General features: G+C 41.4%; 1 protein-coding gene across 5 annotated transcripts in view; it reads right to left on the minus strand.

Moving 5' to 3' along the window:
* Positions 1-17,451, minus strand: part of PRKCQ (protein kinase C theta) — a 143,841-nt gene that overhangs the window by 89,197 nt on the left and 37,193 nt on the right. For 2 of the 5 annotated variants that reach the window (XM_024732293.1, XM_024732292.1), the window contains exons 2-4: positions 7,462-7,588; positions 4,244-4,443; positions 677-737 (exon numbers count right to left, since the gene is read on the minus strand). In XM_024732293.1, the coding sequence (XP_024588061.1) occupies positions 677-737; positions 4,244-4,443; positions 7,462-7,579 (379 nt within the window). In that variant the 5' untranslated portion in view covers positions 7,580-7,588. Of the gene's footprint in view, positions 1-676; positions 738-4,243; positions 4,444-7,461; positions 7,589-17,451 lie in introns of those variants that run through there. The other 3 variants (XM_024732294.1, XM_024732295.1, XM_024732296.1) reach the window with 3 other exon arrangements.

Here is a 17,451-nt window from a genome sequence, read left to right on the forward strand (position 1 = left end):
TCAACTATACTTTAATAAAAAAAAGATTTTAGGAGTAGTAGCATTTGATTCATTGACACAGCACTTTGACAACAGGATATAAATGCAACAGGAAGAACTGACGGGCCATCACAGGCACCAAGCACACTGCCTGTGAATGTAACTTCTGTGAACGGCATCTGTGTGTGAGATGGAAGTGAAACTCTTTAGTGATGCATTTTTTCCCTCCTTGTTCCTAAAAGGATTTGAGGTGACTAACTTGAAGCATTAGTATTTTGCTACTATAGTGTTATAGAAAATATTTATTGGTTTCTTATTTATTTTGTATTCTACTGATGGTGTGACAACTCATTGTATCACATCATTTATACACAGTGTGTACACACAGAGCAACACATTAGCAGAGCCTTTGGTGTTTACATTAAATTCCCAAATGAAAATACAGACAGACTAGAAAAGCACTGGGCATATGAATTCACACCATTTAAAAACGAATGCTATAAATGTTTTCTATTTCTATGTGGATCTGGCCCCACAGACTGTATATTCAAATCATGCTTGAGCACCACTGGGAATTTTAAGAAAATTCCTCATGCTTCTATCTTCTTTGCTCTCAGAAAAGCAAAGTGAAATAAGTTGCAAAGGAGAGGAGACATGCCCGCCACACCCCCAAACAGGAATAAGAAATGCCACTTGCCACTCATTTCCAGAAAGTATCTTGCGTTCATTAGCATTCGGCCTTGAGGTTTCAGCTCTAACTGGTGTAAGGAAGGAAAGAAACAAGGGTCAGAATGTGAGACAAGTGCTGAGTTGAATGACATCACAACTGGCGGGTTTGGTGATGGCAGGAGATCCCCAGCGCAGGGCCCACCCCTGTTCCCTTTCACTTAACTTACCCATATTATCATCAGACTAGCACAGCATCCGTGAACATAGGCTTTCTTTTATTAAAACACCTCAGCAACTACCTAATTTGACTTGGAGACCAAAACTTGCTTAAGGAAGAAACCAAATTCTAAAACAGATTCTATGTGACTTCCTTGCCCTGCGCTACAGCTTATCTTTAGAGTTGTAATAGGGTAGATTCATATCTTGATGGTGACAAAAGAATCATGGAGGCTGGGGACTGGCTCACTTGGAGAACAAGTAGGGTCCCTTTGGAAGGAAAGAGAAATCCTGCTTTGAGGATGCCTGAATACACTTGCCCCTAGGTTAATCGGGTATTAAATGGGAGTGGCCTTTTTCTTTCACACAGAGAGCCTGTTTCCTTTGGAAAGTGCTGGAAATTTTCACACTGCTAAGGGAAATTTTAATTAGATTGGTCGAGGAAGGGATTTAAAAAAACATATTTCAGGACTTCCCTGGTGGCGCTGAGGTTAAGAATCCACCTGCCAATGAAGCAGACACGAGTTTGAGCCGTGATCCGGGAAGATCCCACATGCCGCGGAGCAACTAAGCCCGTGTGCCACAACTACTGAGCCTGCGTTCTGCAACTACTGAAGCCCACACGCCTAGAGCCCGTGCTCCGCAACAAGAGAAGTCACCTCAACGAGAAGCCCACGCGCCGCAACAAAGAGTAGCCCCTGCTCATTGCAACTAGAGAAAGCCCGCACACGGCAACGAAGACCCAACACAGCCAAAAAAGAAAATATAAACAAATAAATAAATTTAAAAATATATATACACATATATATATATTTCAGTATCATTATGTAGAAGGGATGATGCAGGAAACCATGTGATGTGACATAAGGGGGAAAATGGCAAATCTGACACGACCTGACCACTACTGATTATATAGTAAACTGTTAACACTGTACTATAAGTATGCTAAAAAGAATACAAAGGTGAACTGCAGGGCACTGCCGATCATTACATCCATGGGTGACTAGAATAACTGAAAAATAGTAAGAAGGGTCTGGTCAAAGTCAGGATTGAGTATGAATCATGGCTAAATAATTCAAGGTCATGGTGACCTTGTGCCTGTCACCAGACCCTTAAAGATCTCGGAGAACTGACATAATAGTGATGTCGATGTTACAGCATCACTACTATTAGAATTTTATGATGTGACAAGCCTGTACTGCTTGGTTATCTACACATTCTCATGCAAGCTTAAACAGATTAATGAAAAGAGAAGTGCTTTTGACAACAAGTATATACACCATTATTTTCTGGTTTATGGAATAATAAATAAGGAGGCAAAAATAAAGCTAGAAGAGCAAGGGAACAGGGGGTCAGTCCCAAAGGAAGTGGCAAAAATCGGTACCAGGTGACTGCAACCAATATTACCAATATTCAATACCGATATTCAGGAATTAGTGGTGATGGAGGAAATTAAACCAGTTAGCTGCTGGAAGAACAACATTCACAGAAAGTGACAGCCCATTATGTTTTTGAGAGTGAACAGGAGATAACCGCACCAACAGGGAAAATCTTGGGAAAGCAGAAGGAAAAATCTTAATGTTTGGAAACTGGATGGTGTTTATGGAAGTGAGAGGCAATTCTGAGAAAATCATTTTTGGTATTTTTTAAATAGAGAAGCTAATTTTAAGAAAGCAGACTGCAATAGAAGCAAGGGAAACTATAAGTCCAAAGCAACCTGTTGACCTTTAAACATTATAAATAAAAGTGAACTAACAAATAACCCTGAAAACAGCAAAGGTGGAAAATGTAAGAAGGTTGCTAGTAGTTAAACGAGGATCCAAGGGCTTATGTCTCAAAAATCCCAATATGCAAAAAGTGTAAAAAGTCTGATTAGGATAAAAATCAGAGAAAGTCGAGGCAAGAAATCAAATGCAACTTTAAGAAATACAAATAGAAAAGCAACTTGTTTGTCAGTGATGCTTAACAAAATAATTTTTAAAATAGTTATCCTCTCATTAGTTGAAAAGGAAATCAAATAGCCTGCTACTTAAAAAATTAGAGATTTGGTGACTCTTCCCTTTTTTTAAAAAAATGGGGCAGAAAGTGGAAAATAAATGGGAATGGGGGAAAAAACTGAGGAAAACTTTCTCCAGTTTCTCTCTTCTTTCTCTGAGCCTAGCCAAATGCTCCCATGATTCAGTTGTACCTACAGCCTCACCCCCTCACCTACCGGGTTTGTATAAACCTTTAACACTAAGTCACATACCTGTGACATTATCCACTTATTTAAACTCTTCCTACTTGTATAACTAGCTACCCAAGAGGAATTCTGCTGAATGCGGAAGTTCTCAACAGACACACTGAACTCAGTTATCTAAACACATCTAAGCATGGGGAACTTTAAGAAAAAATCTTGATATATCTTTATCTTTAAAGATTACTTTAGTGATACAGGCAAAGATGCATGTACTTTCCTAAAAGTACCCTTTTTTTCAGGTCAAAAATACACAATTGACACAAAAATCTAGGTTTTAGGCTTGTATCATTCCCATTTTGAAACCTGTGACCTGAAGATCTTTTGGCTGGAGTTCTTAAGAATCTGCACAAAGCAGAAAGGTAAGAATCTCCTTTGCATAAATGATACAGACATGTGAAAACACTCCTGGGTTTCAGACCATGTAAAAGCAGTTTTTACTAGTGTATTTTCTTCAATTTTTGTACCCCAGAAATTTTCATTAGAATTTTTTATGCTTTCATATTTTACTTCTCCCTTTAACTTTCTAAACATTTGCTACCAAAGTAGTTATAATCTAAGTTTTCAAAAACTTGGTGTGGTAACACGGATTGTGTATAATGTACTTTTTAGAGTAAAGTAAGCTAAGTGAACAAATTACGGCTAAAAAAAAAATTATAGGGATTGAGATATCAAACGTTAAATGGATCTTTGCTCTCTCTTCTCACTTATTCACCCATCATCTTATCTAAAATATTTTATCAAGATATCACATAGGTACCTAGATATGTTGATATCTACATGATACCTTGATAAATAGGCCACAGGTAGGTTCCCAAGTTATGGAAAATTTGTGATATTTCCAAGCTTACTTTAACAGTTATAAATAAGTCAATAACAGTTCTTCATAGCCTAAGAGACCTTCTTCCCCTTACATAAGAATCAAAGAGATTTGAGTATACCAGTACGTTCTAAGACTGCAATGAATAGTCATCATCATTATCAAGCCACCCATGAATCCGTGGTAGGGAGTCAGTTTACTTAAGGCCAGTGTATCATACCTTCAGGATGACACTGAAATCTTGAGCTAGTCTTCAACTACTATGGCTCTTATCACTTAATGGAACAGACACTTAAAATAAAGCTCACAGCTTGGCTATTTACCCATATTTCTGTCTTCCCATTGTTTTTCCTACATCTCTCGGCCAGGGAGTAGAGCTCCACAGTTGTTTCGGATATTAGGTCCACATTTTTGCCCTTTACGATGATCTGCATTACTCTTCCCTTGTTGATATGGGCGTCAAAAGTGCTGTCCCAGGGAGGGTACATGGTTGGCTTTTTCTGGATGTACATCTGCCCATTCTCTAGGAACAGAAAGATATGTTCTCATTACTCCCTTAACCAGCCCTGGGAAATAATTCAACTCAACAGTGGCACCTATTCCCTCTGCTCTCCGGGATATATCAGTCTGTTGGGAGAACAAAAATAACACGTAAAGGAATTAGAGATTGATCTGAAAGATACAGGGGCATAATTTCAGGCTTACAATGAGTGCTCCTTTAAAAAGATATTTAAAACTTTTCCATTTGACATAAATACACTAAGAGGCAAAACCTTTAAAACATCACGAGCCGTTATTTCCTTCCCTCATTTGCAAATGAGGATATATTTTACATAAGCCATGAACCCTAAGCAAAAATTAACAAGTATTCCGGAGAGGTGGTGGTCCCCATCCCCAGAGCCAGTGAAGCCGGCTGTAGACCTGCAGGCCGGTGGGGGTCCTGGAAGTGGTTAGTAACAGGAGCCGAGGTCAGGATGATATAGTTTAAGGGAACTTCCCCAGAACCACCAGGCCACTGGACTTACTCGTGGGATTAAGCAGTGTTGTCCTGTCTTTCATCCATATTGGATTTTCCATAGTATTTGTTCTTTAATCATTTCAGGAGCGGAAAACTGCAGCTGTATTTCAGTGTGTGTTTCTTGTGATCATAAGCACACAAAGTGGCAGATTTAGCAATGCAGAGATGTTGATAAAGCGAAAGGAAAAATTCACTTAAAACAGGGCAACAAAGCAGTTCTGAATCCTGATTCTCTCCGGCGCACGATGCTAAAAGCAGAACAGGCATTTGGCATTTGCTAAATTATTCTTCGGGAGGTATACAGGGATTTGAAGAAGCTGAGACTTCAAATTTTAGGTAAACCTGGCTATTAGAGGTATAAACTCTGACAGTGTTGAGCGTGGAATAGGAAGGGGAAGATTTTTATGTCTTGTTTAAAAGAAATTTAACTCAGGATCGGACTATAAGAAAAAGCAACGGCAATATTAGTGATCGGAGTAACGTTTTACTTCCACAGGCTTGAAGCCACCCCTCATAATTCCTTTAATTCCTCCCAACCACAACCATTCTCCACACCCCGAAAAAGGACAGAAATTCCCACGGCAAGGCATTTTTTACACCTTCATTCAGTAATGTTTGCAATCACTTAAAAAGAGAACCAGAACTCAAGCTCCTATCTATTTAAAGTGGGTTTTGCCATTTTCAAAGGCTCCCAGACGGACAGCACTGTGTCCTGTTTGTCCCTGTTCTGCTTTACGTAAAACGCAGCCTCACACCCCCAAGACTGAAATGTGCTTAAACTCTAGAGAAGTAATATTTGAATGATCATGTTCAGAGTGATTTCTTTTCTGAACCAAACTAAAAAAAATCGACACCCCAAACCTCTAAACTCCACAGCCTGACCTTTTGGAAAAACAAAGTCTTTTTCGACACGTTCTCCAGATCCACACGGCTGATTAGACTAAGTTCAAAGGCAAGGCCAAAAGAAGAAGAAATTTTAGAAAGGCTCTCAAGAGGCAAATGTCAGTGAGAGCTGTGGTTGTAAAGGGAACTGGATCCCAGGGACATTAAGTCGAAAGCAGCTTTGAAAAACTCAGACATTGCACACTTCAAAGATTTTGGTGACCTTTGAAAGGTCTTAGATTGGGAGCAAGTGCCATTCTCACTTTTAACTAAACAGGAGAGAAACCTGGGCAGAAGGGAAATCGAGATCATCATACAGTCTTCCCCGCTTTGATGTGCTCACAGGGTCTGGAAGGCTGAAGTCAGTCAACCACAGAGCAGAAGTCTTAGAAGGGAGAGAAAAGCCAACACACCAGGATTTGAAACCCCAGGGTTCTGAGCTGGAAACATCTAGCTGGAGGTTCTCAACTGCAAAATCAGGTTCCTCTTGCACCTGTGAATGTCACCCCCTTAAAGGACTATTTTTTTTCAGGACTTTTGTCTCTCTCCACCTGTCTCTCCAGCCCCAAACCTTCTCTCTCCCCACTACCCTGCTTTAATGTCTTCACTTCACATGACTTACTACATGATATTTTTCTTTCTTGCCTATCTTCCTCTGCTAGGAAAGAAGCTCTAGAGGAAAGGCACGTAGAGGAAAGGCACGTATTCTGACCCAGTATACAGTAGGTGCTCCATAAATACTTTCTCTGTAAACGAACTATAATGGCTCCTATTGTTACTGGGACTCTGCATTGGTGGCAATCAGACTTCCCTACGAAGTCACTGTGAAAACCAGAATGTGTGTAGGAAGGCAGTGAAGCTGGAAAAATCATGGGATGTAAACTTCCTCCCGCCGTTTTTTTTTTTTTTTTAAGAAAGTCCATGAGAATCTTAAAATACAGAGGCAGGGATCAGGGAGGGTGGGAACAGTTGAAGTGATCATGGAGAGATTCCAGACAGAATAATTATTTTAATGGAATGATTTAAACCCACAAAGGAATCCGGGAAGACTGTCACTCTCTCCCCCTCACCATGAACTTCTCATAAATATTTAAATTTGACAAAATATGAGTATTCTTTCACTCAACCAGGGTTTTAGTAAACACAGAAGTTAAGTTTTCTGTAATTTGGACTCTAAGCGCTAATCATATATTCTTTGTACTATTCATCTGAGCTTGGCCAAAGAAGCAGTAAACCATCTTTGGGGTTAATTCTAAGATTATGCAGACTTTATCTATAATCACTGACAACAACCAGACTTAACACAACCATGTTTCACATCAGCTCATTAGATTTTTCTTCCCCCGTTAACTCTTCACAATAATGTCCTCAACTCATTTCTCCTTTCCTTTGTTTATGTGGAAAATGGGACCATGAAATATTGTAGAACATGAGGCAGGAGACCAGGACTAGTTCAGAGGCTGTTACTAAGCCCATATGCCTTTGAGAAAGCACTTGGCTTCCCTGGGCATCAGTTTCCTGAGCTGGAAAATTAGGTTGCGCCAGATGACCTTGAAGATCCCGGAAGACCTTGCTTCCCAGTTCATAGCAGGGTCTTCCTCCTCCTCTCCCACCCCACCGACACCACCCACTCAAGCTTACCTGATTCAACATATTCTTTGACAAGCACAGCACAGTAAGGGTTAACAGCCTCTCCCTGGCACGGCTGGCAGGACCCACAGTCAAAGTTGGACAAACCAATTCGAAGAAACGGTGACATGGCCGCTCCCTGAAAAGCGACAAAAGACAAAAGCTGTTTGGGGGCTGTAAAATATATTATTGTGGGTGTCCCACCCCCGCTTAACCAGTGCTTTATCTCTGACAGCCAGAGCCTGAAATGGCTCAACTATCCATTCAAACAAATGTTTTACTTCCCCTTCTGCACCGTACATTATTGGGCTCACCCCAAACCACAGGCTGACTAGCCAAAGAAAGTGGCGTTCAGGACTTAGCGTTATTGAACCTTGTCAGTTAGACCTAAGTTCCACTCTTAATCGAATAGAGTTTTATTTAATAGTTGCAGAGAGAAGCAGAGGCTTTCCAACATTTTATTTCTTCTATCAATATTATTCAAGAAGGTACCCAGGAAACAACACGCAGTAATAAGAAAATGAGTTTACAAACAGTGAGTCTATTTTAGTCACACCAGTTGAACATGACACCACGAAATTCTTACATGGGCTATTTATGTGTGTGATGGAATTGGCTCTAGATATTTATTCAGCAGCTGATCTCTGTTTAGTTTAGACACACATACACACATATACATATAGATATAGATAAATTAAGCTCTTGAATATTACAAACCACTTAAAAACCCTAAATCACTGACCACCGTAAAATACCACTTCATTGTGGAAGGAGAAACAAAGTCCTTCGTAAAAGCCAAAGAACTAATAATTACACTTTCCTGGAGATATCGGTGAAAATCATCGTGGTGTTGGCTACAAATTCCAGAATTTTCCAGTCTGATTCTTCATCTGTTGTTCCTTCCTTGTCTTTGTTTTGTCCATTTACTTCAACCCTTTTTTGAACCTGCTTTTCCATGAGGTTCCATTAATCTGAAACTATTGCCTGGTATTCAGTGATAGAGTTACGTCTTTGCTTCCTCCTTCTCTTGAACCGATTTTGCCTCACGAATTTTCCCAAACATTCTTACGCAAGCCAAAGATATCAAGAAGAAAGCATTAGCCATCTTTTCTACCTTTTTGTGAAGGAAGAAAACTACTCAGAGTAACAGGATCCCAGATGTGAGAATCAATGACACAACTGGAAATCTTGGACCCGTAACCCTGAATCCGACAGAGCCATAAAAGATTGCCAGCCCTCTGGAATGCCGGCAGCCTGGGTATTTTTTGAACAGACAGACAAATTAGGGGCTCTTGATCACTGCTGTTAATTTCATGGAGGTTAAGAGAGTCCCAATTTCCTGCAGTTCAGCAGGTTTAACTAAAGGAGATGGTTATGGAATCACCATGATTTGTCAGGAGTTCTTAGCCTTGGAAACACATTCTGTATAGTCACTCTGCTGAATTAGCAGCTAGATGACTTCCAGATTTGTCTTTAGGGGGCCCCCTTCACCCTCTGAGCTTAGAACTCTTGGGCAGAAGCCTGGCTAAGAATTGAGAATTCTCCAGAGAAAACTTCTTTGAGACCCCCATTCCTGGACCACGTAGATCTTTCAGACAAATCTATATTCCTCCACTAATCAGGAACAATCACCAAGAACCAGCATCATTTATGCGAGTATTTACCACGTGTGGACTTTTTGAAGATTTCCTTAACACAAGTGAAGGTAAGTAATTAATTCTGACTTGAGCCTCGAGGGATCACTGACTCATAAAGTCCGAATTACAACCACTCTGACCTTTACTGATGGATGTGTCACTCTGCTATTTCCAGGCTGGGTTCAGAATTAGGCAACAGCAGCTCAACATGCACCTGGGAAAATCTGTCTGGGGAACAGACTGAAAGGTCTAGTGTCCCCAGGGGTTCTATCACAGTAAGGAACAGAGTTACTGCAAAACTCCCTCCCCCAACAGGGCTGGCTTAGACATCAACTGACTTCCTATCCACAGCCATCCTGATTCCCTTGCCAGTTCACCAGACTCGCCTTCCCTATCCCCTCACCCAATAGCATTTTGATGATCTGCCCAATGCATGCATCTGTCTGGTAGCCAAGCCACTGTCTTTCTAAAGGTCTAGTCACAGTGACATTTTGACATTTAGAAAGCAGAACTGGCATCTGTGTGCTTAACCTCACACGTTGTTCAATAAAGCCTCAAGCTCAGGGGGTACCTTTTAAAGGCAAAAGGTAGCATTTTATCGCTGAGCTGCCCAGAATCTTTTCCCCTTCTGTAACAGTAACAGGCAATCATCACGAAATGAAGAAAATACACAAAATTGGGAAAACACTCCTCATAGTTCCACCGACAGAAGCAAATCACGGTTACTATTTTGATGGATTTTCTCTAGTCTATTTTAATTAATGGGTTTTGTGGTTTTGTTTTATATGCTGTGCTCATACTGTGTGTATGAGATTGTATCTGACTTTTAATTTAGCTTTTACCAAAAATATTGTCCAAGCTACTATGTCATCTCTGTAAGCATCCTTTTAATTCTTACATGATAGCCCACTGAGGGACAGGTCCATTATCTGCTTTACTGAAGTCTCACAGTTCCACATTTAGATTGTGTCTAGTTTTTCCGTAATAGAAATAATGCTGTAATAAGCTCCTTTTACATTTTTTTTTAATTTAGGAAGAATGCATCAAACTAGATCACCAGAGAATTCCAATATTACTAGATCAAACAATATCACTATGTGTAAGGTCATACACACTTAAAGAAAATGCAAAGGCAAAGACTTAAGGAAATATCTACGGTACATGCAACAGAAAATAAGTTAGCATCATTCTTATATAATAAGCATACACAAATGTGTAGGGAAAAAAAAAACCCAAAACCACTACCCATGACCCAACTAAATAAGTGGCAATGACACAAACTATACAAAATACATACTTGTAACTAGTTTGTAGGAAAACGTTCAGTCTTGTGAGCAATTTAAGACGTACAAAACAAAGCAGGATACTATATAATTGCATTTATATGACATTCTTGAAAAGACAAAACTATATGGAGAAAAGAAGCAGTGGTTACCAGTGGTTTGGGTAGGGGACAGGGTATGATTATAAAAGGGTGACATGAGCAGGTTCTGGGGGAAGATCCAACTGTTCTATAGCCGGATTGTGGTGGTAGTCACAGAAATCTAGACTTAAATTCACAGAATGATGCACCCAAAACAAAGGTCAATTTTGCCATATGATAATTTAAAAACCAAAATTAAGAAATATGCCACTGGCATTTCAAGGCATAGATTATAAATTCAGAGGTTATATAAAGAATATACATTAGGAAACTGAGAACTCATATAATAAAATATTAAACTAAAATCTGAAGTAATCCAGCGTAGTTTCAGTTTACTAAAGGGAAATGGTTAGAGCCTTAAGAAAACATCTTTTACTCTGTAGTATTTAAGGTCTCCTGAAATTTTGCATTTTGGTGCAAATAGTTGAGAAAAAAAATAACATTGGAACTTGATAATGCATTTTCTTTGAGGATCCATTAACATTCAATTCAATTTAATAATATTATTTTATTATTGTTTTATAATAATAAAATATTATTTATTATAAAATATAATTTTATATTTATATATTTTATTATTAATATAATTATTGATATTATTAATATAATAATATTATTATTATTTTAAAACAATATTATTTTACCTGTGCAATTAGCAAATATTTTAGAAATGCTCTTACCTAACAATGGCAAGGACAACATGCATCATACACTTCCATACAATGCTATGTGAGCGTAAATTTGTTGAACACTCATATGTGTATGTATCTATATATGTCTGTGTATACATGCAAATCTCAAGAGCCTAGAAGATGCGTAACACGCACATGAGGATGAAATTAACATAACAGATTTTTGTGGGCTGGTTTTTTGTGCGCAGAGCTGATGGTAAAGGAGAAGGGGTGCTAAAATAGGAAAATTACTTGTGTACAGAAATACATGCACTGGAATCGCATCTATCAGGACTGTCTTCCCCCAGTCTCTCTGTGGAGTGTGGATTTCATAATCTCTTTCTTGCCAATCACAGTAGCCTCGCCCTCTACAACAAACAATGTGTGCAGTAAGACTGACTGGCCACCTCAGGCTGTTCCAGTAACACACGGGTCCCTCTACGGACCGCTCGTCTGAGGAATAAAAGCACACATCCAGTCTCCCCTGGACAGGTCCCGGGGACCCCCCAACCTGCCAGGTGCGAAAGGAACTCACTGTCTTGCCTTTGGAATCTTCCTCTTCTTCTGTTTTACCAGGTCAGTGACTGGTACCATGACTCCCAGCCTAGCACCCTGCTTAGACATCACCCTTTCTTTCATCCACCGCAAGCAACCTGTCCTTCTCCTTCCCCATCTCCTCTCCTCCTTCCCTGGGGTCTTGGCTGGATTCTGCATCATCCCTCGTTGGACCCATCATAGCAGCTTACCTGTCTCTCTCCCCAGTCCTGTCACCTCTCACTCCCAGTCCCAAAGTATCTTCCCTAGGATCATGCAGAGCCACTGCCATTTCTCCAACTTGTCATGCTGTTTCGGAGCTCCAGGCTCTCAGCAATACTGCCTCCTCTCCCTGGACCGCCTTCCTATCTCACTCCAGCCTCCATCTGCCCCACCCCCGCTTCCTCATCTTTCAAGCTCCTGCTCAGTCTGTACCTCCTCTGTGAAGCTCTTCTTCCCTCGCCTCCATCAGCCTCCCTCGACACATCTTGGTGGAATTTACTCAGCGCTTGCCCAGCCCCCCATAGCTCCCCGGGTACCCTGCGAGACAGCACCTGTCATATTTGTTCACCTCACCTTTGCCATTTCAAAAGTCTAAGTGGGGTAGATCCTGTACCTCCCATTCTCTGTCTTTGTCTTCAGCTCTTAGCCCCCAAATTTGGGGGACACAGTAAGGTCCCACCAGGATTTCTCCTACATAATCCTTGAAGAGGGTGGGATCTACTCATATCCCCAGAAGACGGGTGGGACTCAACCTATAGAAGTCCCTCTGGTTTCATCTGCAGTATATCTCGCAAAAACCCTCCAGAGTGAGTGCATGCAGGTGCCTTACTTACTGGACTCTAGCTGTGATGAGGGGTCTCCTCTATTACCACGTTCCTCTAGGGAATGTGGGGCTGGGGAGGAGACCAAATGCTCACACAGCCGTATTTCCCTATAATGCTTTATTCAATGTATTAGTTCCTGTTGGTCTTCCCAAACAAGACTTCGGGCTCTGAGAGCAGAGACCATATCTTAATCATCTATGTACCTCCTGGGTCAATCCCTCTGTCTGATATCGAGCTGATGCTCAATGCCTTTTTGCCAAGAAACTTAATTTTCAAAAGCAACATTTTACATCATCTTTTAATCTTCATGCATTTCTTTTACATGAAAGGGTATTCTATGGTCCGATTAGGTGGCAGACAGTTACAGGGGAAACCAATACAAAGGAAACATCCCAGGCATTGTTACTGGCAGAGAATCGATGCCATTATGAGCTCAACTGCAGGAATTATTTAACCTCTCTGCTTTCTCATTTGGAAAATGGTGATAATACTATTACTTGTCTCAAAGGGCTATGAGGATGAAATGGGAAAACACATGGAGGTGCTTAGAACAGGGCTGTCACACAGTAAACTCTCAAAGTAATGTTAGTTATTATTATTATTGCAACTGATATACTTTCTAGTGTACTTTATGGTCATTATTAGTATATACCAAAAAAGGGTAGGAAGAGAATGGAAAGAGTCTTTTAGGAGCATATCTGGGCTGAATTACGTGACCTTCCTCTGTGCTCTGCCACCGAGCTCCCATAAAACCCCTCAGGTATCTCTCCTATAGCACTTATTTTCCCCTAATGGAGTCATCACAATGCTGGCACTCATCACGATGAACTATCAGTGTGTCCATCCAATCTTCTGCGCTTCTGCCATCCCAACTGCGAAATACCATCCTAATGTGTACTTTAAATTTGTGGAGGACCTTTACTCTTACAGCTCAGTGTTTTCACCTTTAAGTGTGATCTCATTTCTCTTCGGCAGGTGGTGACAATGCAGGGAGATGGTCAAGTATCGCTGCTCAGGGGCATGCTTGAGGTCATATGCCATTAAGTACTGAATGGAGAATTCTGGTCTCTTGCCTCCCTGCTGCTGACTGACCTACTTATCCAGATGGACTCACCTGCCACAATTCAAAGCCACCAAATACTTTCAGGGTGACCTGAAGGATTGCCACCACCTAACAAAAGCGGATGGGGGGAAATTCCATAGAAACAGAAAGCAAGAGAAGAAGTTCTCTATACTCTCATCAGCTAAAACATATCACGACTTCTCTTCCTCTGCAGCAAGTGAACTAAGAATGAGCATACTTCTTTATTTTAAAAAAATCTGGATGTCACTTTTATTGGTATAATTTAGCTGGAGGTGTCTTAGGGACACAGGGAGAGTCTCAAAGAAATATCAAATCTTTACCATATAGAAAACACAAATGAATCGACAGTAAGCTTGGGGATGAGGGGAAAAAACATTCAGTGGGTTCCAAACACATCAGCTCAGCCAAAATTTGGTAAATTAAACATCAGGCAAATTTTGGCAAATTAAGTTTATAGCTTTCACATTTAAGAGATAGAAAGGTTTCTTAGGTAAAAGTGGCAGCTGAATAAAATCACTTACTGCTGTAGGAAAAAAAAGCTATAATAAAAAAATTAATTTGCCTTGCAATGTGCATGGAAGAAAGACTGTAACTAGTTGGGAAGTGTTTTATCCCCTTGCTAAGATGTCTACAAAGTAGTACAATAAAAAGAGTCAGCTAAAAATTAGCCTCTCACCCCTAAATATGGTCTCAAAAGTGAATTAAAATAATAAGTATGAAATGAAGGTAATATTTTAAAATAACCCTGACCATACATGCTACATGACAAAAGGAAAGAGGCCTAACCTTCAACTAGTAAGGAAGGGGGATTTGTGACAGAGCTAGTAATGCCCTCCTACCTGCGAACGTTAACAAGACTCCCCCCAACCCCAGTTATGGACTGAATTGGGTCCCCAGCAATTCATATGTTCAGGCCGTAAGCCCCCACGGGACTGTATTTGGAGGTGGAGCCTTTAGGGAGATAATTACGGTTAAATGAGGTCATAAGGGTGGGGCCCTGATCCATTAGGACAGTGTCCTTATAAGAAGAGAAAGAGACACCAGAGCTCTCTCTCTTTCTTTGCCACATGAAGACACAGTGGGAAGATGCCATCGACACACCTGGAAGAGGGCTTTCATCAGAAGCCAGCCTTGAAGGCACCTTGATCTCAGCCTTCCAGCCTCCAGAACAGGGAGAAAACAAACTTCTGTCATTTAAACCCCTCAGTCTGTGGTACTCTGTTCTGGCAGCCTGAGCAGACAAATAGAACATATCCCTTCTCCCACCAAAAAAAAAAAAAAAAAAAAAAAAAAAAAAAAAAAAAGTGTAGAAATAAAACAAATATTGAAATATAGGAAAGAAGGAACCTAGGATGGCATTATTAATAGTCTGACACTAACTTTAATGGGTGACATGAATAGACAGTCCCACGAAAACACAGCTCTGATCACATTATACAAATACTCAACTGTCCACATCCTTGCTGAATTAAATCATGATTCAATCTGTTATTTAAAAGCCCCCATGTGTTGGCATCAATGTACCGACCGCACACCACACAACTCAGCCTGTTTTCTGAATACACCCCGACAATCCATCTCGACGGCTCTGTTTACACCTTCCTTCTGCTTGGATGCTCTACCAGCTCCACGCGTACACGGTTGCCACCCCTCAATCTTTCTCATCTTTCAAGGACTTCATTTCTGTACTACTTCATCCAGAAATCCTTTCCTGCTCCCCGTGAGAAGAGGAGCGATTTATCTGACAGATGAGTTTTAGAAGAATAAACTATGCTTGCCCGGTGCAGCCCCCTCCTCTCTTTTGGGGGGATCTACCGACTTTCAGAGACCATGTTCCTCCACTCCCCTCTGCTATGCCATAAGCGGGGCGGGGCTAACCTGCCAGTCCTGGGAGGCCAGCCTTTGTGCAGTACTGCCTATGACACTGTGAACAACGACCAACGAATTTGCTTGGACACTTTGGCCATATCCACCAATCCAGCCTTTATCACTAGTCAAGTTGATTTTTTTCTTCTCCATCTCCCTGACTCCTGATCTATCTGTCCATTTGTTCCAAGCACATGCATAGCCTAGACGGTTATTTATTAGGTCTCCTACAGTTCACAAAACTTTGCAAAAAGCTTTCCGTAGCTTGTGTTATTCAACCTTCTCACCAAGCCCGTGAGATAGGTATAATTAGCTCCATTCTACAGATAAGAAAGCTGAGGCCTAAGTGGGTAAGCAGCTAGTAAGCAATAGAACCTGTATTCCAGCCTTGGTTGCTAAGTGCCTCCACTCAAACTAGTCAATGATTCCTTGTTAGAAAATGGCTTTTAAGGTTAGGCCAGGGAGGAAGTGAAAGCATGGAGAGTTCCCCATAGATTGTTTCCATCTGTTCAACCAGTTCCTAATTAGCAAGGACCCACGACAGCTGTCAGACAGGCTTTCCCAGCAGCCTCTGTACTGCCTACTTGCTCAGTTACCTTGGGTACCAATTTGACATTTCTTTTTGTCAGAACCTGTGGTTTAATGATCTTTCTACTCCACGGCTATAATTTGAAGAGTTAAAGAGTGGGTAATATAAACGGAGTTGAAGTTTCTTGGAAGAGCTTAAGCTCTCTTTCAGAAGTGAGGTCAAAGCTGCTGACCTGGGTAATTCTCCCAGGGGGTCATAAGTGTGTACTGTCTACCTCTGCGCCTTCTCCATTCATGCCTTTACTGGTGGCTGGCTGGTATCAGTTAGGATTCCCAGGGCCAAAGTCTAGAGCAGACAGAGCTCACTGCTTTGTACAAAGTCGGTCTCCTCGGCACTACTTTCTACCCAGGGTAGGGTAACCACTTACCGAGGCCAAAGATGCTGCCTGGTACAGGAAGCAAATTTAATGATGGGTCTGTTCACTGCGTCAAATTTTACTCTTAAAAGACACTCTTCACCACACAAAAAAGGGAGACTATGTGAAATGATGGATATGTTAATGTTTGATTGTGGTGATTATTTCAGTGTGTACGTTTATCAAATCATCCGATCGTACACCTTAAATATATATCCAACTTTTAACTGTCAATTATATCTCAATAAAGTTGGGGGGAAAGAGACAATTTTCTCAGTGACTCTACCATCATATTAACTCAGTAGCTCTAATGAGACACAGGATACTCTGGAATCTTCCTAACGCATCAGAGGAAGAGTTCTGCCTGTCAGGTGCTCAGGTAGGAAAAACACCCCACCTGAATGGATGTGGGGCGTCCAATCAGAGGCAGGGCCCAGTGTGCCCCGGTCAAAGGACATCTTTTTTTTTTTTTTTTTGCAGTACATGGGCCTCTTACTGCTGTGGCCTCTCCCGTTGCGGAGCACAGGCTCCAGACGCGCAGGCTCAGCGGCCATGGCTCACGGGCCCAGCGGCCCCGCAGCACGCGGGATCCTCCCAGACCAGGGCACGAACCCGCGTCCCCTGCATTGGAAGGCGCACTCTCAACCACTGCGCCACCAGGGAAGCCCCCAAAGGACATCCTGACTGAGACGGTCAAGTTGAAGTCCCTGGCCACATGGTCCCTTTTCCCTGGCCTGGCATGGCAGTATACCATCAGGAAGGAGAGGACACAGGCAGGAGCTCACAGGTGTGTCAACGAGAGGGCCACGGTACAAACGCCAGCTTTCCCCAACTGCATAGTCATAGACAAGTGACCTAATCTCTGTGCGACTACGTTTCTATTTCTGCAACATGGGGAAAATAACAGACCCACTTCACAGAGTTGTCGGGAGGATTAAATGAATTAACCGTTAAATGAAACGCTTACAACAGTGTTTGGTGGAAAAGGTAGCTATAACATCATATAGGACTTTTCC

The sequence above is a fragment of the Neophocaena asiaeorientalis genome, unplaced genomic scaffold (assembly GCF_003031525.2).
Source record: "Neophocaena asiaeorientalis asiaeorientalis breed wild unplaced genomic scaffold, Neophocaena_asiaeorientalis_V1.1 scaffold176, whole genome shotgun sequence".
NCBI lineage: Eukaryota > Metazoa > Chordata > Mammalia > Artiodactyla > Phocoenidae > Neophocaena > Neophocaena asiaeorientalis.